The sequence below is a fragment of the Brachyhypopomus gauderio genome, chromosome 8 (genome assembly GCF_052324685.1).
Source record: "Brachyhypopomus gauderio isolate BG-103 chromosome 8, BGAUD_0.2, whole genome shotgun sequence".
NCBI classification, from domain to species: domain Eukaryota; kingdom Metazoa; phylum Chordata; class Actinopteri; order Gymnotiformes; family Hypopomidae; genus Brachyhypopomus; species Brachyhypopomus gauderio.
Window position 1 is genome coordinate 2,169,441 of NC_135218.1, and position 22,974 is coordinate 2,192,414.

At 42.6% G+C, this 22,974-nt stretch overlaps 1 protein-coding gene across 23 annotated transcripts in view; it reads left to right on the plus strand.

Moving 5' to 3' along the window:
• ptprt (protein tyrosine phosphatase receptor type T) overlaps positions 1-22,974 on the plus strand; it is a 326,972-nt gene that overhangs the window by 127,474 nt on the left and 176,524 nt on the right. For all 23 annotated transcript variants that reach the window (XM_077013789.1, XM_077013772.1, XM_077013775.1 and 20 more), the window contains one exon: positions 9,411-9,704. In XM_077013789.1, the coding sequence (XP_076869904.1) occupies positions 9,411-9,704 (294 nt within the window). The remainder of the gene's footprint in view (positions 1-9,410; positions 9,705-22,974) is intronic.

Consider the following 22,974-nt stretch of genomic DNA (forward strand, 5'->3'; position numbering starts at 1 on the left):
GTCTGCAATTATAGCCCGTGAGAGCTTGGACACACAACAAGAATGTGCATACATCCCAAGGTGGTATGAACAGCCTGAATTGGTGCATGCATCAGGGATGGTCAAAAGTCACAAAATACAAGTCCAAGTCAACTCACATGTCTTTAGGCTAGAGCCTAAGTCAGGGGTGTCCAAAGTCCAAAAAACTCCAAATGTGGATCACGTTAAAATTTTCACGTGTTCAAAATGTTACCCACAAAGTGACGGTGTTCTGAAAATCTGCGCTACCCATCGAGCTGTCCTACCTAGGGCTACTGCGCATGCTATTTCTAATTTCACGTCAGTGTCAGCGCACAACAGTAGCGCAAAATTATAGACATATCTATCGATTCATGCTACAGTGTCAAAAAGTACTACCGAAGCAGAACATGCTTAGAGCATTAATACTGTAGGTAGGATCATTTTATAGGCTATATTACCTTATCAGAATGTGCGTCCAGCATTAATACTGTAGGTAGTTACGATCATTTTATAGATTATATTATCTTATCGGTATATGCTTCTAGCATTAATACTGTAGGTACGATCATTTTATAGGCTATATTACCTTATCAGAACATGCGTCCAGCATTAATACTGTAGGTGGGTATGATCATTTTATAGATTATATTATCTTATTGTTATGTGCTTCTAGCATTAATACTGTAGGTACGATCATTTTATAGGCTATATTAGCTTATCGGTACGTGTTTCTAGCATTAATAATGTAGGTACAATCATTTTAGAGGCTATATTAGCTTATCAGAATGTGCTTCCAGCAATAAGAGTTAATTAAGTCATGTACTGATTACTGGAATGCTGTGCTTAAGGAATGTCTTAGAAACCCACTGTGACAGTGCAAACATCATTAACGTTACATGGTTATTTACTTGTATTTAAGAAAATTGATTTTGAAATGTAAAATATCCAAACAGAACGAACGTTAAGCGTTAAGAAGTGCTCATTTCAAGGTCTATCAATTAAAACCTTATTAGTGTAGGACGGAATAAACAGATGGATAAAATCGAGAACGATAATTTATTGGAAAGGGTAAAACAAAATGACTAGCAGACATTTAGTACCTCCACATGTTAGCAACACATAATAGGCCTATAGTAATATTTATGAGGTCTTTCCTAGGATATTCACAAATTTTTTTAGCAATTGTCGACAAACAATAAAATGCAAAATATGATTGCAATATGATTAAATACAATAAATGGGCAATATTCACCGTTAATCGAAGAGAAAAAACAGCTGGCAGCGCATAATTATGGGCTACGCTAAACACTGACGTGAAAGTAGCATGCGCAGTAGCCCTTGGTAGGACAGCTCGATGGGTAGCACAGATTTTCAGAACAACGGCATCTCGACATCGCAGTGTTTCCATATCGATGTGATTTTCCCAATAAGTGTAATTTAGAAATACAAATAATAATCCCAAAATGTCCACGAAGAGAAAAATTGATGCAGATGGAAGGGTGTTCCAAGAAAGATGGGAAAGCGAATACATGTTTATGCTTCAAGGAGAAAAAACTGTCTTTTGTATTATGAAGTGGTGGGGGTTGTCAGAGTACAATCTATGTCGGCATTTTGAGACCAAACACAGAGCCAAAATTACGCATCAAGAAAAACATCAAATTGTAAAAGAATTAAAAAGCCACAACCACAATGCGGCAGTAAAATTCTAGCGTTGTTGTGCCCAAAGAAACGCATTTCGTCCGCATTTCAAATCTTTTTCAGAGGGAGCGTTCTTGAAGCACAATTGCTGTTTTCACAGTTTTGATATTTCAAGTTTTGAACAAAGTAAATATGATATTTTTCTTTATTCACTTAGATAGTTTCATTTTTGATTGATGGGGCAATGTGAGTTTCATAACCTAACAAATTAAAAGGATTTAGGCTATGTTGCAAGCATGTAAATATATATGTAATATTTGTAACTTGAATAAGTAATAAATTCAGAGTTAACGTTAAGGAGTAGTTACATTTATAAATTACATATGGCCCTCTGTGGGCAACGATTATGCTGATGTGGCTCCTGGTCAAAATGAGTTTGACATGCCTGCTTTACACGTTGCATCCTTCGGTTTTGTTCAAGGATTTTAAATTCCCTATAGCCAAAGACTATGACGTACGGATATAGGAACCTCATTTGTTTACATTTAATGCTTCTCTCCAATTTCCCAATTGCTGTAATCGATATTGTGATACGTCAAGGTCTGCGTCCCAAATTACAGAAAACAGTAAGTAATAATGGCAAAATTAGCACACGACGAGTCGAGTCATTAGGGACAAGTTTCAGGTCAAATTTGAAGTCTTTTTGTAGGAAACTTAAGTGCGACCAGCCCCGTCGACGGGGGGGACAACCGGGTCTGTTGTCCCGGGCGCCAGGGCCAGGGGGGGCCCATCAAAGAGCCCAGCAATTTATTTTTTATTTAAAGTCTATAATTTTTAAATAATCTTGAAATCTTTCATTAATATAAAATTCTGTACTCAAAATAAGCTCAATGGCTAAAATATACGTTTTTTACCTATCTGCATATTTTCTATTAAGTGCATACACCTGAAACTTTCTTGTCCCAGGCCCCAGCAAGACTGTCAACGGGCCTGAGTGCGACTTTGTGTGGCTCACTAGAGTACCCATCTCTGGCGTGTACATCCTGAGATGGTGTGTGTACAGCCTGAGAAGGGGTGTGTTCATCCCGAGATGGTGTGTGTGTGTACAACCTGAGAAGGGGTGTGTTTATCCCGAGATGGTGTGTACAGCTTGAGTTGAGCCTTCCAAGCCTCTGTTTAGATTCTTCTATCATCTTTTCTATGTTCTCACCCACAGCACCTCTGTATTGTCAATTTCAATTCTTTTCTTTTGGCATCCCTAGTCAGCAGTGAGGCAGTGCAACACAGGGTGGTAAATCTACTCTGTGCTTCTTTCTTTAACTCTCTCTCTCTCTCTCTCTCTCTGTCACTTTCTCATTCTTTATCTGTCTGACTGACTGTGCATGAAAGCATTAGACCCAGGTCTGAATGATTGAGTACCACACACATGAGTGCACACACACACACACACACACACACACGCACACACACACACACACACACACACACACACACACACACACACACACACACACACATAGCTGAAACCTGACGACTTTAATAACACACAGCACAGAAAGGCGTGGGAAGATGCTGTGTTGTTTTGTTTTTAGTCCATACTATTTCAGAATTGTTTTTTTTCTCTGTTGTTTCTCGTGTCTTTGCAGCTAGCTTTAGCCAGTCAAGCTGACTCTCGATCCCTCAGTGCACTAATATGATGCTGTCTGAGTGAGACTACTAGGAGCAGTGCAAATGCCAGAAGTCCTAATATGTAAATGAAGCTCTGGCTGTCTCATCAGAAACCTACCTCAAACATTTAGCCAATCAGTAGAGGCCTGACAAATGCTTGGCCAATCAGCAACATGGCTTTGAAAACAGTAAATCAGTGATGAACTCTCACAACACTAAACAAATCAGTCCCCTTGAAGTAGACATCCTGTCAACAAAACACTCAGGAAGGCCTGGTCAATCAGTAACAGCCTGGGATTTGATACCAGTGGTTGTCTCCATAAAATGCAGCCAGTCAAGATCAGGCCCTTATTCTTGTATAGTTGGGCAGCATTATCGCCACTATAAAGCCCTCACTGCATCAAAGTCTGCTGACAGGAACACTGCTTATGCAAACTCAGATGACAAGAATGGTAAATGATTGGGAGCATATTGATGTTGGCAGTACTTCACAATCACTATTTAGAGATGACAACTTGTCTTGATAAACAGGACCATGGTGTCCATTTATATAAGGAATAAGATAAAAATGACAACTTAATTGCATATCATAAACAACATGTTTTTATCTTTTTCAGTTTTCATTTCTCCTTTCACTTTCCATCTTTCCTTACATCTATCATATATTGCACTTTGACCTACTCCGACCCCGACCCGCCCTGATATATTAAAGACCCAGAACAAGACTTTGGCAGATTGACAGGTCAGGCAGGGCAAAGTTCACCAGTTGGTGCGGGGGCGGGGTGGGTTGGGTGCTCTAGGAACCGGGCGCACCAGCAATGTCATCCGATGGTTATCAGCCACTGGTAGGTGGTCTTTGGTAATCTAGCTTAGTCGATTACATTGAACACCACAGGCGTCCAACTCTCAGTCAGCCAGGATAGTTCGTCCATGCTCTGCTCTTGGGGACCTGCCATACACATCTAATCCCAAATTACCACCTGCCCCCAGGCCACTGCGCCTGGCAAGTGGGCGTCTGGATTGAAGCGAGGACGAGGACAGGCCGCTGCTGGGGGTGTCAACGAATCCAGCGTGCTGGTGTTCCACCTGCTTCAGGGTTAGGGCCAAACCAGCACGCTTGGAGTGCAGGTCCTACTGGTGGTAATCAGTAGGTCTATAAGCATTCAGCTATAGCTAAAGAGTGATGGAAGCTGATGTTTAGCTATAGGTAAAGAGTGATGGAAGCTGATATTCAGCTATAGCTAAAGAGTGATGGAAGCTGATGTTTAGCTATAGGTAAAGAGTGATGGAAGCTGATATTCAGCTATAGCTAAAGAGTGATGGAAGCTGATGTTTAGCTATAGGTAAAGAGTGATGGAAGCTGATATTTAGCTATAGGTAAAGAGTGATGGAAGCTGATATTCAGCTATAGCTAAAGAGTGATGGAAGCTGATGTTTAGCTATAGGTAAAGAGTGATGGAAGCTGATATTCAGCTATAGCTAAAGAGTGATGGAAGCTGATGTTTAGCTCCTTTGGAGGAGGTACAAGGTGCAAAAGTGGAAAGGGACAGGGAGTGAGGGACAGGGAGTGAGGGACAGGGAGTGAGGGACAGGAGGCGAAGGAAGTCAATAGAGTGGAAGATATAGACCATTTTGAGTGGTGACTGGGTCAGGTTTTGTCTGGCAGATGATCCGATCTGAGAGAAGGAAAGAGAGACGGAGCGAGTGTGGGGTGTTTCAGGAATAGGTGCTACTCTTCTCAAACACCATTCTGGGAAGCATTTTCCTAGGCAACATTTTCTTCCTTTTGTTCTGGAGGTTGTGCAGCTGAAGCATGTCTACCTGATATCTCCTAATGAGCTTCACAAGTGCGTGACGTTCTCCACCATTCTGGCTCCCGGCACTTTTTCATCCCTTGTATTACATTCACCTACCACAACAAAGGTGTGAAATATCTGCATGCTGTCGGATACTTTGCAGTTACAAAGTGCTATCAGTATCTCCTTCAGATTATGTAAATATTTATATAAAGACTGGTGACAAATTAAAAGATTCTACATGAAGAACCATAATGAGTGCGGATTCTTATAAACGGACATACTCCGTGTTCCATTATAGGAGCATGTCTAAAAATGCTGAACAGGTCCAGCTGACCTTGGCTTTGTCTCAAGATGGCAAGAGAAAAAACATTGAAGTGAGTTTGAATCAGGGTTCATTACTGGCACACGCGTTGATGGGAGTTTTAGGCTCACAGACTGCTTAACGGACAGGTGTTCCAATAGGAACAGAAGTGTAAGGTGATATCTGCATTTAGACCTATTGGAAAGACATCACACTCCATCAGTATATGTGATGCTCATGAAGAGCAGTTTGTAAGGAAAAACACATGACAAGTGATGTTCAGATGATTGAAGATGTGAGATAAAACGGAGTATAGTACGGTTACACTGAATAAATACCTCTTTAGATTAGTATAGATATACATGAGCACAGTGGTTCTCAAAACACTGATGGGGGTGGTCTCTGCCAGGATGCCAAGGTGGCCTTCCATGGTGTCACTGAGTGGTTTGATGAGTATGATAGAGTGCCATCAACAGATCTCAATCCAGTTGAACATCTGGATGATCTTGGTTCTGTAATGCCTGGGGCATCATGGAGCTATGGACCAGATGTTGAGAAGAGCAGGTTTATTAAGGGCAAAACCACTAACAGAGTTGGGGTCACAGTCCAGGGTCAACAAGCCAACAGTGAGATTCATAATGAAAAAACAGAACTGAACTCAAACAGGATGGAATTAAACCAGAATAGAAAATAAACTGACAACAGCAGGCAGGAATAACAAGGATTCAAATGTATAGGAGACACACTTATAAAATACAAGACTTGCAGTTACATTCAGTAACCAGCCCCAAACAAGACAAAGAACAAGGTTTAAATATAGCCGCAAGCGGCAATTGGCGGGTTCACACACGAATAGGCCTCTTGGCCTCAATAGGCAGAGGCCCAAAAGGTCCTTTAGACCCTAAATGTGAAAAAGAAGCTGTTTGAGTGGAAGAAATGCACAAATAAATCAATGTGCAAAAAAAGCTTCAATTGGGGCACTAAAGGGCTAAAAGGATCAAAATAATGTGCATTGGCAAAATAATTCAGATCACAGAACTAAATCACATGCTGAGATCAGCTTTGTGTGTGTTTGTGTGGTATTTCATGTGAGCAATAGTTTTCAGTCAGAATATGGCCACTAGATGGAGGCCAAGTACTACCATACTGATATCTCATTAATGTCAGTAATGAAATAGGATATTTTGGTGAATTAAAAGGTTCGTTTCTGGTCAGGCTGTGTACTTTATGTAAAAAAAAAAGATTCAGTTGAGGCACTAAAGGCCGAAAAGGATCAAAATAATGTGTATTGGCAAAATGATTCAGATCACAGAACTAAATCACATGCTGAGATCAGCTTTGTGTGTGTTTGTGTGGTGTTTCATGTGAGCAATAGTTTTCAGTCAGTTTCGGTGTTTGGCCACTAGATGGAGCCCAAGTACTATCATACTGATATCTCATTAATATCAGTAATGCAATGACATTTTGGTGAATTAAAAGGTTCATTTCTGGTCAGGCAGTGCACTTTTTGCTATAAGATGCAATTGCAATGTTATAGAACTTATTGATCTGGATCATACAAGACCAATTACTTGTCTGTATTCTGCATAACAAGATTGCAGCATGAGTTTTTATGTTTTCTTAGGTTTTTGGGTACTGTAGCGCCCCCGACAGGCCAATTTGAACCAAACTTGGCATACCTCACAAGGACTTCAGGATATAAAAGCCTTTCAAATTGGGAGTTGATTGCATACATGGTTTATGAGTTATAGCAATATAGGTCATATATGGCATGGCCACAATGATATAATGGGAACATGGACCAATCAGATAAATAAAAATCCAACATTTTTTTTAATCAGTTTTTACCTACAGAGTCTACTGATTATGCTCATAGCAATTTTTCCATAATTGGATCAAATTTCTATGACTAGTTTGTAAATAGCTATTTTCAAACAATAGATGAATGTGACAAAAGTATGCATTTTTTTTTAGGACTTGCAATTGCAAAGTTGTCAGGTCTATGGCAAGGAATAAAAAGAAGCAAGTTGCATGTTCCTAAGTGAAAATTTGGAGGAGTTATGCATGATTTTCACAAATAGCGCCACCTTGTGGCCAAATGTTTTAAAACTGCACAGCATGACACATAGTCCTGAGATATGCACAGTGGTAAGGTTTCATGTTGTTTGGCCAATGGTAAGTCTGTCAAATGGCCAATTAATTCAAATAAAAATTAATTGGCTCATGGCGGCCATGTTTTTTGAGTGATGATGTCATCATTGTGTGTCTTGATATCACTTGGGCCCCTGATGATGCCTGTAAAGTTTTGGCTTGATGTGACTAATGGTTTCTGAGATACAGTTTTTCCCATGTTATAGCGCCCCCTAGTGGACAATCGTGGCCAGCTTTGACCTATGACCTCGGAGTCATGTGCCCTAACAACTGTTAAAATTTTATGAAGATCCATCAAAGCGTTGCTGAGATATGGCTGTTTAAGTAAATTTGGCCACGCCTTGGAGCTATTGATTGACATGTGACAACCAGACTGTATGCAAATCTCAAAATGTTTTTAAGCAACTTTGATAATGAGATTCTCCTGAATATTTTGACACCAAGGTTGTGGTGATCGGATGAAAAACCAGGGACTAGTATAAAAAAGTAGGTTTTGCATATTATGCAAATTAGCAAAAAATCTAAGTAGGCGGAGCTTAATAGTTCAAATTTATTTTTTATTTGCCTTGACCCAAGGAATCCAACAGAAGTGGAATTTTGTTTCTAGGCCCTACGTTGTGGGAGATATGGACCAAAACGCAAAATGCTGCGCTATAGCGCCACCATCAGGCCAATGTGGGTCCCTGTCTCTATTTCTCTCATTGCACACCTGCTGCACCTTGTTGCCAAGTTTGGTCTTTCTGGGCCTTACGGTCTAGGCTGCAGTATGCGTTTTACAGGGGGAAAAATAATAATAAGAAAAACTTCAGCAATTACAATAGGTTTCCCACACTGTGTGTGTGAACCCTAAATACACTGGACAAGGGAAACAAATAGAAACAGGTGACAGGAACTGAAAAACACCAGCACATGGGGAAACAAACAAGGAAGTGCTAGAGGAAAGGCTGGGCAGAGCTAGGGCAAAGGCTGGGCGGAGTTAAAGAGAAACAAGCAGGAGTGACAGGAGGGGGCGGAGCTAGGCCTGATGGGTTCAGCGTGTTAGAACATGCTCTCCATCAGCATCATAAAAGCACCAGTTCAGGGAGGGTTATGGGAGGATTATGGCAGGATTATGGGAGGACTACGGAAGCACTATGGGAGGATTATGGCAGGATTATGGGAGGACTATGGGAGGATTATGGGAGGACTATGGGAGGATTATAGCAGGATTATGGGAGGACTATGGGAGGATTATGGGAGGACTATGGGAGGATTATGGCAGGATTATGGGAGGACTATGGAAGCACTATGGGAGGATTATGGGAGGACTATGGGAGGATTATGGGAGGACTATGGGAGGACTATGGGAGGACTATGGCAGGATTATGGGAGGACTATGGGAGGATTATGGGAGGACTATGGGAGGATTATGGGAGGACTATGCGAGGATTATGGCAGGATTATGGGAGGACTATGGGAGGATTATAGCAGGATTATGGGAGGACTATGGAAGCACTATGGGAGGATTATGGGAGGACTATGAGAGGATTATGGGAGGACTATGGAAGCACTATGGGAGGATTATGGGAGGATTATGGCAGGATTATGGGAGGACTATGGGAGGATTATGGGAGGACTATGGGAGGATTATAGGAGGACTATAGTAGGAATATGGGAGGACTATAGTAGGATTATGGGAGGATTATGGGAGGAGTATGGTAGGAATATTTGGAAGAACATGGTTCTATTGTTCTAGACACACTGAATCTGTTCTGGTAGGTACATCACATAATGTGTTGGGACTGGTGGACTGATTGTATGCCATTATAATATTCTCATTTACACTGACTGTTCTTCTCTCATGTATTCCTCAGCTCCCCCAACACCAATCGCTCCTCCAGAACTTCTGGCGGTTGGTGCCACCTACCTGTGGATCAAACCAAATGCCAACTCCATCATTGGCGATGGGCCCATCATCCTCAAGGAGGTGGAGTATCGTACCACCACTGGCAACTGGGCCGAGACCCACATTGTGGATGCACCGACATACAAGCTCTGGCATTTAGACCCGGATGTGGAGTATGAGATCAAGGTGTTGTTGACCCGACCAGGAGAAGGAGGCACTGGGCCTCCGGGCCCGCCTCTTGTTACACGGACCAAGTGTGCAGGTAAGCAGCTCACTGGCTAATAAAGGTTCAGCAAAGAAGTGTTGTAAACGCAAAACACACACTAAAGGTACTGTTACTCATTTCATACTTTTGTGGTTCTCTTTGTCTGGAGCTGTATATGTTTATCGTGTTTATTGTATTACTAAGCAGTAAGTTATGCCGTTTGCCAAGAAAATGTCAAAAGGAATTCTTCAACATTTTTCTTACCTTCACAATCATTAATTTTAGCTTCTTTCAGTCTTGCGCTGCTTTACCCACACAGTGAAACAGACTTCAGAAACGTAATGCGTTTTGACAGGCAGTCAGTAAAACGCCTTCTTCATCTTCTCCTGCATCCTTGCGATCGTTGCCTTGGGGTGAGGAGACTGTTCTCTTCCATCTCCGTTTTGGTCCAGCACTTTATGGCATGTCTGGGCCCAGTGCGCAGTGGTGAGTGGTCCAGTCAGAGAGAGCACAGTGGACGTGGGCGTGCAAGGAGAAAGAGCAGGAGAGAGGAGCATGTGGGAGGTGCATGGAGAGATCGGACCACACGAGGCCGCTCAGGGAAACGGGCCTCGAAGACTGACACTGTGGCTCATAGTCTTTATTTTAGCATTTCATTGTATGTAAGCAAAGTTTTATGTGCTATATCTTTTCGGTCAGCTTAGTAGAGTCTTCGTTAAAGAGAGGGCAATGGTGAGGAGTAAAAGGAGAGGTGGTAGGTTTCAAATTCCCAGCCTCAGCACGTCTCCCGCAGCTCCCAGCACGCCTCCATTCTTCTGAAAGACAGAAGAAGTCAAAAGTTAAACCCACAGAACCTTGGAAAGCGCAGAACAAAACCACAGGTAACATTAGTAACGAAGCCTCCAGAGGGAACAGGGCCCAAAACAGGGCTAATGATGATTGTAGTGGGGGAGGGGAGAAGCGTGAGAGACGTGGGCGGAAGAGTGGAGGCTGGGGCTGAGGTGGGAGCAATTTTAGGGCGTAATTATGAACACAGTGGGGCAGCCTGTGCCAAAGGATGAAGAAGACAGAGGCTTCTTGATTTGATACAGTGACAGATAATGAGATGAGAGAGCGAGAGAGGGAGGAGAGGGAGAGAGAGACTGGGAGAAGGAGGAAAAGAGGAAAGGAGAGAGTGAGCAGATGAGTAAACCACAGGAAGTGACTGTGATCTAGGTGAGAGGCAGTGTGTGTGTGTGTGTGTGTGTGTGTGTGTGTGTGTGTGTGTGTGTGTGTGTGTGTGTGTGAGAGAGAGAGAGGGAGAGAGAGAGATATCCAGATGAGGGTTATGATGAAGCCACTCACTCTGCCACTGATGTCACAGCAGGAGAGAGACGCTGATCAGCCGACACTCTTTTCCTCTCCTCCTCCGTTCTTCATTTTTTCTTCTTCTAAGATTTCCAATGTTCCCAAACACATACACACGCAGAACTATTCTCACCTTTTCCTCACAGTTTGATACACTAGTTTCATTTACAGTATCCTCCCTGAGAAGTGGAAAAAGGCCACCGTCAGGACTTTTCAAATGTATGAGACCCGAAAACTCATTCAGACGAGCAGGCAAGCAAAAGAGAAAGAGATGCGAATGTGCCCTCACACATTTGAATAGATATGGTGTAATTCCTCTTGGATCTTCTCAGCATGAACCAAAGCTGTGTGTGTGTGTGTGTGTGTGTGTGTGTGTGTGTGTGTGTGTGTGTGTGTGTGTGTGTGTGTGTGTGTGTGTGTGTGTGGGCACACTGGTTTTACCCAGGTGGGAATGATGTGCTAATTTACTGGATTCGGGCCACCGTACCGTAGATATTCTTTAGCTGCACTTTCTCTCCCACACACTCATCCACACACACATGCGTGCGCACCAACATACCATGAAATGTTCTTAATCAAATGGTTTCCTAGCTGGCACCCATAGTCATCCATGTCTCCCTCAGGTCTGCCATCTACTCTTTAGTCTACTCAGTTTTGCCTCTGCAGTAGCAAAGAAGAATATACCTACATCTATATATTTGTAATGGAGTCCTTCTCTTGGTTCAAACTGACATTTTAAAATATTTCATTCTACATTCATTTTGCATCCACAAGCTCAACTACAGTAATACAGGATGGACAGAGTTCCCTAATTCCTATCAGTGTAATGTTTAGAGCTGGAGAGAGGGAAACAGAGAAAGAAAGACAGACAAACGGAGGAATCTGATTGAACATTGATTAGAGTGATTATGGCGCCTACTAAAACCTCCTGGTCACTGTGAGTGGGTGTGTAAGATCGATGCGGAAGCCTCTGTCTGTTTTCATCATATCAGACTCAGCCAGGCGTTTCAGGAGTGAGAGAGACGGGAGCGAGGGAGCAAAGGAGGAGGGGAACGAGGGATTGGGAAGAGGTGAAGCGCAGCTGAAAGAACATGTGTTTTGTGAAATGGCGGTAGTGTTCACCTGTCATACACACACACACACACACACACACACACACACACACACACACACACACACACACACACACACACACACACACACTCAGACAAAGAGAGGGCAGTGTTCACCTGTCAGACCTTAAGTAAATTGAAGCAGACAGGTGTAGAGGGCTTCGTCACTCTTCGGCCTTTCATAGCCCATGGTGCCATGCAGGACGCCAGGCTCTGACTTGCCTCTTTAGACTACCTAAACCCAAGCACTCTCTGCCCTTAAAGCCAAGACTGTAAACAGTATTTAGAGTTTGTATTACTTTTGGCATATAAATCACATTTAGGCATGAGGAGTGATCCTGCAAGGGTGTTGAAAGGTCCGGTTTTACTAAATTCCTATGGCATCTGGCTTCTGTATGACGGCTGCATGACTGATATCTATAAGCATGTTCGTCTGTGTAATGGAACAGTGAGTTGAGACTCTGCTCAGTTCAGACTTGTACTCCAGGCCCACAGGACCTTAAGAACCAAATACAGCAAAGTACTTCAACCACAAATGCTAAAATTGCCTTGGAATACAAGCTTCCTTTGAATACAGGGATGAGCACATGCTAACTAATCCCTGTTAGGTCTGATTCATTGCTAACCACATTTTTGTTGTAGATAAATGACTGAAATAGCTTTTTTTTAACATCATGAACATTCGTCTCATAGCTGCCTTCACAATCGTTATTCTCATAAAAATACATTAATCAAATAGAAGTCCAGTATTATAAGATTAATATTAAATGCTCATTTCACCTGATATCATGTATGGTGTCATGTATGAAAAGCTCATTTAATAAGTACTAAGAGTCAAGCAAAGAACCATTCCTAACACCCTACTTATTTAACTCACTCCCCCCCCCCCCCCCCCACTCTCCCTCTCTCTCCCTCTCGCTGTCTCTCCATTTTAAGTCAGTTATCTATATTGGTACAGATGGTTCTATAGTGTAAAAATCCATTTTGGGAGGCATCTTATAACAAATCCCATAACAGCACTCCTAATTACTCATTGTCATTGCAGGTGAGATAAAAAGTCATATCCATACTAACAGGAAACGCCACCAGACCAGATCGTAAAAACAAAACAGAACCAGAGGCCATATCTGAGGGTGCTGAATGGGTTATGGAATTTCATTATTTTTTTATCAGTGACTAATATCTAAAACATTTATGTAATGAAAATGAGTAATGAGATATAGGCAGTTGTACTATCATTAGTTAAAGACATTCTCCAGTGTTACACCTAAAACAATATTCAGCATTCAAAGTAACTTAATAGGTTTAATGTTTTTTTAATCTATGTATTCATTTAGTGTCAGTTTAGGGATGGTGCAAAAATTTTGCCCTGAAAACAAAGGAAAACAAGAAAGTACTTTTGGGCTATTCCTGTAACTTTAAAACTTAGGATTTGAAATACACATTATAAAATATTTTCAATAATTTAAGAGATCTGAATAAAATATGTTTTACACTGGAATTTTCATTTACATTTACATGAAAAAGAGAAATATTAATTATACATTTTAGCCATCAATAACCATATATAAACCATATATAAACCCTCATGGTTCCTTCATAGTTTTCTGTATTTTTGAACATGTTCATTTGCATCACCATACAACAAATGACAGAAAACGTTTTAAAATGTGGATTAAAAAATTACATGTTCAGTGAATAGAATTAATAAATACTGTCTCTTTTCAGTGGACTGTTGCATCTAGGTGCAGCTGCATCTATTCTGCAGTTGGGGCCAGTCTATTCAGATTGACGAAAGACACCAACATACTATTGACAAGGAAATGTGCACTGCGGCCTTACTGTTTGGATCTATATGCTTTTGTTTTGCGGAGGCTGTTATTTATTTGTAGACTGATGTCAATCAATCAATCAATCAAAGTTTATTTGTATAGCGCTTTTCACAACACATGTTGTCAAAAAGCGCTTTACAGGATTTAAAAGGTTAACAATACTATGGGTCCAGAACCCTAATGAGCACCCTAATGAGAACCCTAACCTCGGGAGAACCAAGACTCAAAAGGGAACCCATCCTCCATTGGGCGGCCCGTTAACACACAAATTACACAAAATACAGACAAATACACAAGTCACACACAAATCACACAATCAGACTAAGTAAAGGTAAAAATGAAAGTTCTGGGTTATGATATTGTCTGTTGATGAACGCCAGGCTTTCATTCCGTGTCGGAGCAGCGATGCTGGTATTGTAGGCTCCGACTGCAATGTTACTCTCCAGGTGAACCTCGGAGAAAAGATACGAGATGTAGTAAATATGTAACAGATTAATCAAAGGCCAAACTAAACAGATGAGTCTTTAATTGAGTTTTAAACATTGAGACTGTGTCTGAGTCCCGAATAAAGGCAGGAAGATTATTCCACAATTGTGGAGCTTTAAAAGAAAAGGCTCTTCCACCTGCTGTGATCTTTTTGATCCTAGGAACAGTTAATAACCCTGCGTCCTGCGAGCGAAGTGAACGCGCTGGGTTATATTGTTCAATGATGTTCATGACTCTTTCTGTGCTGATTGCGGCCTTATTTGAGGTAAACATAGGGTTCTCACCACTAACTCTACACACTGTCATCTAGGAAAACATATTAATCAAAACAGATGCTTTGGTTAGATGGTAGTCACTAGTGATTCACCAGTCATTCCTGTTTCTGAAGGCTTGGTCCCAGATGAGTGGAAATAACTCATGTTTGTGAATATTACTGACTAAACCGCTAGGCAGCTACTTAGAGACACATCCTTGACAACTTTATTTTTCCAAAACGACTGCACTTAACTGCTTAGCTGACATTATGCTAGACAACAGGATTCTAGCAGTGTAATATAGCTAGCTTGAAATCTAGAGGTGTAACGCGTTACTCCGCCCCCCCCTCATTTACTTACGTTTATTCGTCGGTTTTAGTGTTTTGCACCGCCTTGTTCCAGCCCTTGGTATTATGGGTCTCACCTGTACCTCATTGTTGTTTAAATAAGTGGGTATTTAAATCCTTAGTTAGGACACGGTCTTTGGCGATCGTTGTTTCATGCCCTCCGCGTTTCCAGGTTGTCCAGTGCCGTCTGTCAGTGCTCTAGATTTTAGTCGATTCACTTTAGTCTTCGTTTCAGTCTTTATCAGTCTGTTCTGTCTCTGGTTATTACAAGTTATGTTGTTGTGGTTATCGTGTATTTGTCTCCTTCGGGGTTGGCCGTTGCCTTTGGGGAAACGTTGTCCTTCTAGTTCGCAACCCTGTTAGGTTTGGCCGTTGTCCGTGTTTGTTCTTTTGATTTCCCTGTCTGTCAATGTTTTTATATTAAGGTTCATGTCCGCGTGTGTTCTAATTTTGAGTTACGTGGTCAAAGTCCTATGTAGCTGAATATTTAAAGTTTCGTTTGTCTTTTCTAAATCTAGGTATTTACTCCCTTTCACACGCGAATTATCAAAGACTACTGACGTGGTTGTTTCTAATGTCTTGTTGATCTGGTCACCGTTTAAAGAGTTGTTACCGCCCATAATGTTATGTGGTTTATTTAAATGCCTCGGTGATCTAGTTGTCACGTAAAGAGTGTTACTGCCCATTTTGCATGTGTTATGTACTGTCGGTGATCTAGTCGTCACGTAAAGAGTGTTACTGCCCAGGTTGCATGTGTTATGTACTGTCGGTGATCTAGTCGTCACGTAAAGAGTGTTACTGCCCATTTTGCATGTGTTATGTACTGTCGGTGATCTAGTCGTCACGTAAAGAGTGTTACTGCCCAGGTTGCATGTGTTATGTACTGTCAGTGATCTAGTCGTCACGTAAAGAGTGTTACTGGCCATGTTACATGTCTTATGTACTGCCTCGTTCATCAAGTCACCATGTTAAGAGATGTCATTGTTCTGTCTTAATATTGTTATATCGAGGTATTACAGTGAGGTGATGTAATCCCAGTGTTTCGTGGTCTGTCCAGAATGCCTCGTCGGTCTCATCACCGTGTCGGGAGTTTGTCAATTGGTCATCTGTCTTTGGATTGTAAATTAAATATACAGTCTACTGCAAATGCAACCCTGGTCTCTACGCGTTTGTGTCCTACTTTACCCAAGTCCGCAACAGAATCGTTACAAGAGGAAAGAAATTCAAATCTAGAAGAAGAAAAAGCACCGAGAAAACAGATATTGATTTGTGTTTTAAAGGCTGAAATAGAGAGAAGATTGTGAAGATTTTGTAAAAATGAGTTCCAGAGTTTTGGGGCTGAATGATCTACCTCAGGGCTATTCAACTATATTTTTCTGGGGGCCAGATTTGGCAGAGAACTCTGACCTGTGGGCCAGACAATTTTCAGACCTATACCAATACTGTCAGTGGATGTAAAATTGAACGAACTTAATTTGAACGTAACGCTCGTGCTGTGGGCCAGTACAAATTCATTAAAGGGCTGGTTCTGGCCCGCGGGCTGCCAGTTGAATAGCTCTGGTGTACCATCAGAACAGTGCTGGACTGCTTCAGGTGCTGGAGTGTTGGGAAGATGTAGTTCAGTACTCCATGAAGAGTTGAGGTATAATAGATGTGATATGGACATAATGTTTAGTGTAAGGACTCTAGCTGCTGAATTTTGGACATACTGAAGTTTAGTCAGGAGTTTAACTGGGAGATCAAATAGTCTGATAAAAGCATGAGCCAGTATTTCTGTATCATTGCTACTAAACAAGGGGCATAGTCTGGAAATGTTAGTGGTAGAAGGAAGCCTTAATAATTTAACTGATATCACATTCAAGTTGAAGAATTAAAGAGAAATCAAAGATGACAGCAAGATTATGAACATTTGTGAAAGTTTTGTATTCCATGTCAAAGATTATCAGAGTGGGTACTAACAAATGCTTTAATGATAATTATTAGAACTTATCTAACTCTTAATGTTTGAGATACAAGCAGTTTTATAAAAGCAATACACTCTTAAAATAAATTCCAAAATTAACTGTCAGCACATCTTAGAAAAAAGTAAAAACTCAGACATGCTGCTTTCGTGTTTCCCTTTGATCTAGGATTTTGTAACAAGCTGCAGTAACATGCTATTTATGTTTTATGTATTATAGTGATCTTCATAATGTAGAATTTGAATATTATTTATGTGGAGGCATAAGTCAGGTTTTCTAACTCTCCTTCTAATGTTTATTGTTTGTTATATCTGAGTATTTAAAATTGTGCAAAAACAAACAAACAGAACTGCTGTAATATTCTAACAGTTTTGCCTACTGTGAGTGATTCTCACCAGATCAGATTCTTGATTGGATTTAGGTCTAGACTTTGACTTGGCTATTGTAGAAAATTGACCTTTTTGGTTTTCAACACTCCTATGTTGAAACACTTTGTGTTTGTGTCCTCTACCAGGTCTCCAAGAGGTGAGGTTTAGCATTGATGTGTTTCCTCTGTAATGGTTTCTTTCTAGCTACCTTTCCAAACAGGCCAGTTGTGTGCTGAGCTCTTGGTATTGTTGATTGGTGCACCATCTCTCCAGTCTCAAGTCTGCAGCTACTTCAAAGTGATTGTTAGCATCTCTCTGGCTTGCTTCACATGTCTCCTTGTTCTGATGTTTTCTCCTTGTTCTCGCGGTTTCTCCCTGTTCCCATGGTGAGTTTGGTCTTTTCGAAGCAGCTTTCATTTCCAGATTGAGTTTCCTCACAGTTAATCTTGCAGTACTCACTGGGATATCCAAACATCTGAATATTATTTTATAGCCGTTTCCTGTAATAACCATGTCCAGTTTTTTATGCTGCCTTCCTTTGTTTTCCTTCATTCAATGCACCAATGGAATTAACAGAGCCTTGTATCTAGAGCAGCTGAACCTTGGTTCATATGAATGGTTCATAAGTAGAGGCTATTATTAGTCAACTGTGTCCTTGTTAATAACTTTTATCTATGTAAACCTGGAGCTTCAAGAGCACAGGGGTTAAAAACTTGTGCAGACTGTATTTTTCAAATATTTTTTTCCCACAGAATATTTTGCTACATACAACAATATCAGTATAACTTAATACATTTTTAAGGGCAGTCTTTTAAAATAAAATATTTTAAATAAAATCGAAAGTCTTTTTAAGGGGATTGAATAATTTTATAATGCGCTATATCTAAAATTGTAAGTGAAATTTTATTTGTTCCTGTACATTATATTCATATTCCAAAAAAAAAAGCTTTTTAAGATGATTTGGCTGTTAGCCATATTGCATCCATCTGCCATATTGAATTCATTTCCAAAAGCTTGCACTGTATTGTGGAATTGTCTTATCGACTAAAGATGCATATAATGCTGCCCTAAAGTTGGACCAAAATAAGATTCTCAGTAGACAGCATAGTTAAGGTATCTTAAAACTGACACAGCCTTCATGGTGAGGGCATGTTTTTTAAATGTTTTTTTATTGAGGTACTGAGGAATAGCCATGGTGTGGTTTAATATTCAGAAATCTCTCCTCTTCTTTTCTACGTTTCACTTTCATTAATGAAAGAGAGTATGGCATCTACCATGACTCCTCTCTCCATCTCAGAACTCGCTCTTCCCCTCTGTGGCAACGGTCCACACAGTCTTACATCGGCAGAGCCCTAATCCATCCTGTCCTCTCACATCTGCGTGAATGATAGATAGAGTTTACAACTCTATGTGACTTCAGAAACATGGTTTTGTTTTTATTATAATTTCTACATTGTTTGTGATAAACCCCCCTCATGCCCAGTGCTTTGAAGACAGAACTGATAATGCATGTGTGTGATGGTGCCCCCACCAAGGGGTATTACCTGTCCCGGGGTGCCAACAGGACCGAGTGCCCCGAACCCATGACGATGGGCGGATCCGACGCGCTCAGTCCTGCGTCTGGGAGGTGACCGCCCTTGGCGACGCGTCCGTCACGAATCGCCTAGCACACCCTCCCTGGGAAGACCGGGGAAAAGACGTTAGACACATTGAACGGCACGGTCACAAATACACATACAGGCACACAGTGGCACGAGAGGGAAAAATGGGTTAGGCACACAAAGGGGAAGACTAACAAACACTGGTACACACACACATGACATTGGCGCCAGGCTCCGCGCCAGGAGGAAAGCGAGTAGGGGAGAGATATCCGGAGCTGCTGGCACTGCGTTGGGCAGTCCCCCTCCTGCTTTCGCTGCGAACCCTCCGCCGGGTGCAGCGTGGCTGGCGGACGTGCCAGGTGCAGCGTGGCGGGCGGACGTGCCAGGTGCAGCGCGGCGGACGGATGTGCCAGGTGCAGCGCGGCGGTGGAACATACCGGGTGTAGCGTGGCTGTCGGACGTACCGGGTGCAGCGCGAGGGAGCTCCTCCTCATACTCCATCGGCTCCTCCTCACCCTCCAGGACCCCTTCCATGGACTCAGCCGGGCTCTCACCCCGGGAATAGTCCATGGGGCTGGCCCCGGAAGATCTGGAGGATGCTGTCTCTCCAGGAGTCCTCCTCCCTTTAACAGTTCCCACGTAGGAGGGAAGGCTCTCCTCCTCGTCCTCCGTGTAGGAGTCGCTCTCGGAATTTCCCGAGCCCACGGACGGGGAATAGTCCTCTGCTCCGTACTCCACTGTGGACCTGTCTTCCTCCGAAGGAGGGTAATGGTCCCGCTGCTCCTCACCCTCCTGGCCCTTGGGATAGAGACCCACAGGCGGAGGGAGGTAGTCCTCCTCCTCTGACTCCTCTTCCTCTTCGCCGTAGTCTACGGTGGTGTCGGTGTAGATGGAGGGAGGGTACTCCTCTTCCTCCCCCCCTCCCCAACATAGTCCACGGTGGGAGCGGAGTAGATGGATGGAGGGTAATCCTCCTCCTCCTCTGACTCCTCCTCGGAGTCCCCCTCCCCGAATTCGCTCTCTGGGGTGGACTCCGTAGCACCAAAGACGCAGGAGTCCACCCTCAGAGGCGAAAGGGCGCGTGCTAGAGGGGGGCGTCGCTGGCGCTCACATCAAATCCGCACCACCCACTCGCGGAGCTCCCTGGCCAACTCGGGGTCCTGCGTCCTCCGTGCCGCGGCCAGCTGGAACGCGCAGACGGGATCCTGCTCCAGCTGTTCCTGCGTCGGTGGGTCCTCCTCCTCTCCAAGCTCGCCCTCTGGTGGCGATGCCTGGTAGAACTCCGGGACGCTCACTCTTATGGGCGAGCTTTCCCGGGAAGGTGCGGGGTGCCTCTCTTGCCACACTCGGACCGCAGTCCGGTGGTACTCCTCTATCATCTCGGGAATAGTGGTCTCCCGAGTCGCGCAGAGCAGGTAGGAGCACTCTGGGTCCTCCATGAGCTGCATCCGAGTCGGCGGAGCTTCGCAGCGTGGGGGAGAAGACGAAGAGCGGTGATGCCGCTTACTGGGCTTCTTGCCCTTCTTCGGCTTGCCCTTGTAGCCTGGCATTTTGTTGGTGTCTCGAACGGCTCATCGTTCTGTGACGCGGGGAATCCTTGCAAGTTGACTGACGTCACTTTTAATTTCACAGATATTGCGCAATAGCGCACGAGCAATACTGAAAAAGCACACACACAACGTGTAGACAGACAACGACGAGCACAGGACACTGCGCGAGCGCACATTAAATAGACAAACCACATTAGCCCCACGTGATTACGAGACAATTCACAGGTGATACACTATCACACGCCATAACCACGGAGATCCACAGACGCAGACAAAGCACGTGGACTACGTATACACACGCCCAAAGGGGAGGGGCCGGGGTCCTCAACGTGACACTTGTAAAGTTTTGCCAAAAACACCTGATGGCTCACTCAGGAAGATATAACGTCACTGATTGACTCGGGTAGCTGTGATACTGTTGTGACTGTGTTTTTTGTGAGAGGGGAGGGGTGAAAGTGGAGGTGGTTGTATTAGTGATTTAAATATTTTGGTGTTTGTTTTTTCACATGCTTGTGTAGCCTATATTGAGCACTATAACAGCTGAAATTCTCCTGATTCTCGAACATTGAGGGTGAACACTGAGTGGCAAAAATAGTTAACATAAAGCATGTATTCAGTGTTACATGTTATATATCCAGTGAAGAGAGATTGAATTTATGAACAACAGTTCCTTGTGTTTTTGATCTCATGTCCAAACTCTACAATAACGATGTCATACATTTCTATATGCCAGTAAAAGATCTGACTCAACAGTCTGCTAATACGCAGATTCACATGAATTGGACAATTGATCAACACATATGACTACTCATTGTAGTTTATAAATCAAGTCAAACATCTTTGCAACTGATTATAGTGCTTACTTCTAAAGACATTCTAGTGACTACAACATACTTGCATAAACATATGAGATACCTTTTCTTCAGTCTGTGTTTGTAACTTCCACTGTAGTTTTAAGGTGACTTCAGACATTTCAGACTGAATATATTTTCCAAAAGAATCACTCATACAATATCACTTACTTTAAAGACAAAGTCATGAAATAAAAAAATAGGAGAAAAGAAAAGAGTTTGACTGACAGGATGTAGAAAGCATCACACCCACAGACACACACCAAATTGTCTTTCTCAGCCCATCTGCTGACCACATCTCAGAACAATAGTGAATTATGCACACAGGACACTGATTTGTAGAGAGAGAAAGAGAGAGCAAGAGAGAGATTCTCATGAGGATTATGTCAGTGAGTGGTAGAAAACAGCAAGAGAGTACCAGGTGAGTAACAGAGGTGGTTTGTGCCTTCACTCTGTAAGTAAGTTTATAATAGTAAGTTATTTTCATCTATGTTCCTCATTTCAAAATATTTTTTATTTAATGCATAATTCGTATGCTCCGTTCAATTCCTGGTGCCTACACTAAATGATTTTAGTCCCAGTTTTGCTCTCAGCTGACATTTTGGTCTCACCAGCGTAGAAGCAAATCGCTATGTGCACTGTGATGTCACTTGTGTAGTGTGAGCAGAACGCCAACATGATTTTCCTGCTCTGTGAGCTATCGCAGATTCACTCATCAATATTTACAAACATGTTTGAAACTCATGTAGATTAATTGTGAAAATTGTGTGTTGTGAGAACCACTGCGACAAGTATGTAGTGGAGAAAGACTATTCACACTCTATTTTGCAGCTTCACCTTAGACTGACCCTAACAGCACCCTACTTAGATCATCTGGGATCACTCCCCAAACCCACACACTGGCCCTACAAGACTGAGGAAACCTTTCTTATCAGATTCACCAGGGCCTTGGTATGAGGAATTATGACTTTCACCAGGACAGAGGGCCCCTGTTTATGGGCTTTGTTGCTTAGCTTGGTGCATTCCGAAAAATAAATCATCACCTTTGGAATTCACAAACAGACCTATGTCCAATAATGCCAAAATTGACCATGATTCTCATAACTCTATATTCTGAGATAGGTACAGGGTTCTAACCCCTTCTAGAGGAAGCAGCTCTTAAAGACCAATCCAAATTTGTAATAATTCTAATAAATCCAATCCATAATTTGTAATTATTCTAATAAAGAAAAGAATAACTGTCAGGAACAGCACATGATCGCCGTGTAGATGCGGTTCACCTGCCGCTCATTGCCCCTCCCCTTCGCAGCTATTTAAGCTTCCTCCTCTCTCTTCCGGGTTGCGAAGTATTGTTGCCATGCCACGTACCAAGCGTTCTTTCCCTGTTACTGCTTTTCCGTGTACCGACCCCTGCTCTCCTCCTAGACCTCGTTCCCTGCCTAGTCCCTCTGTACCTCCTGGCTTCTGTCTTACCGGCGTGACCCTGGACTGTCCTGACTACGATTACAATACTCCTGCACAACATACCCTGAACGGAGTAACTCGCCTGTTCGATTGCTCTGTGATCATTGTTTCAATATAATCGGCTATTATCCGCACTTGTATCCTTGTCTGCCTG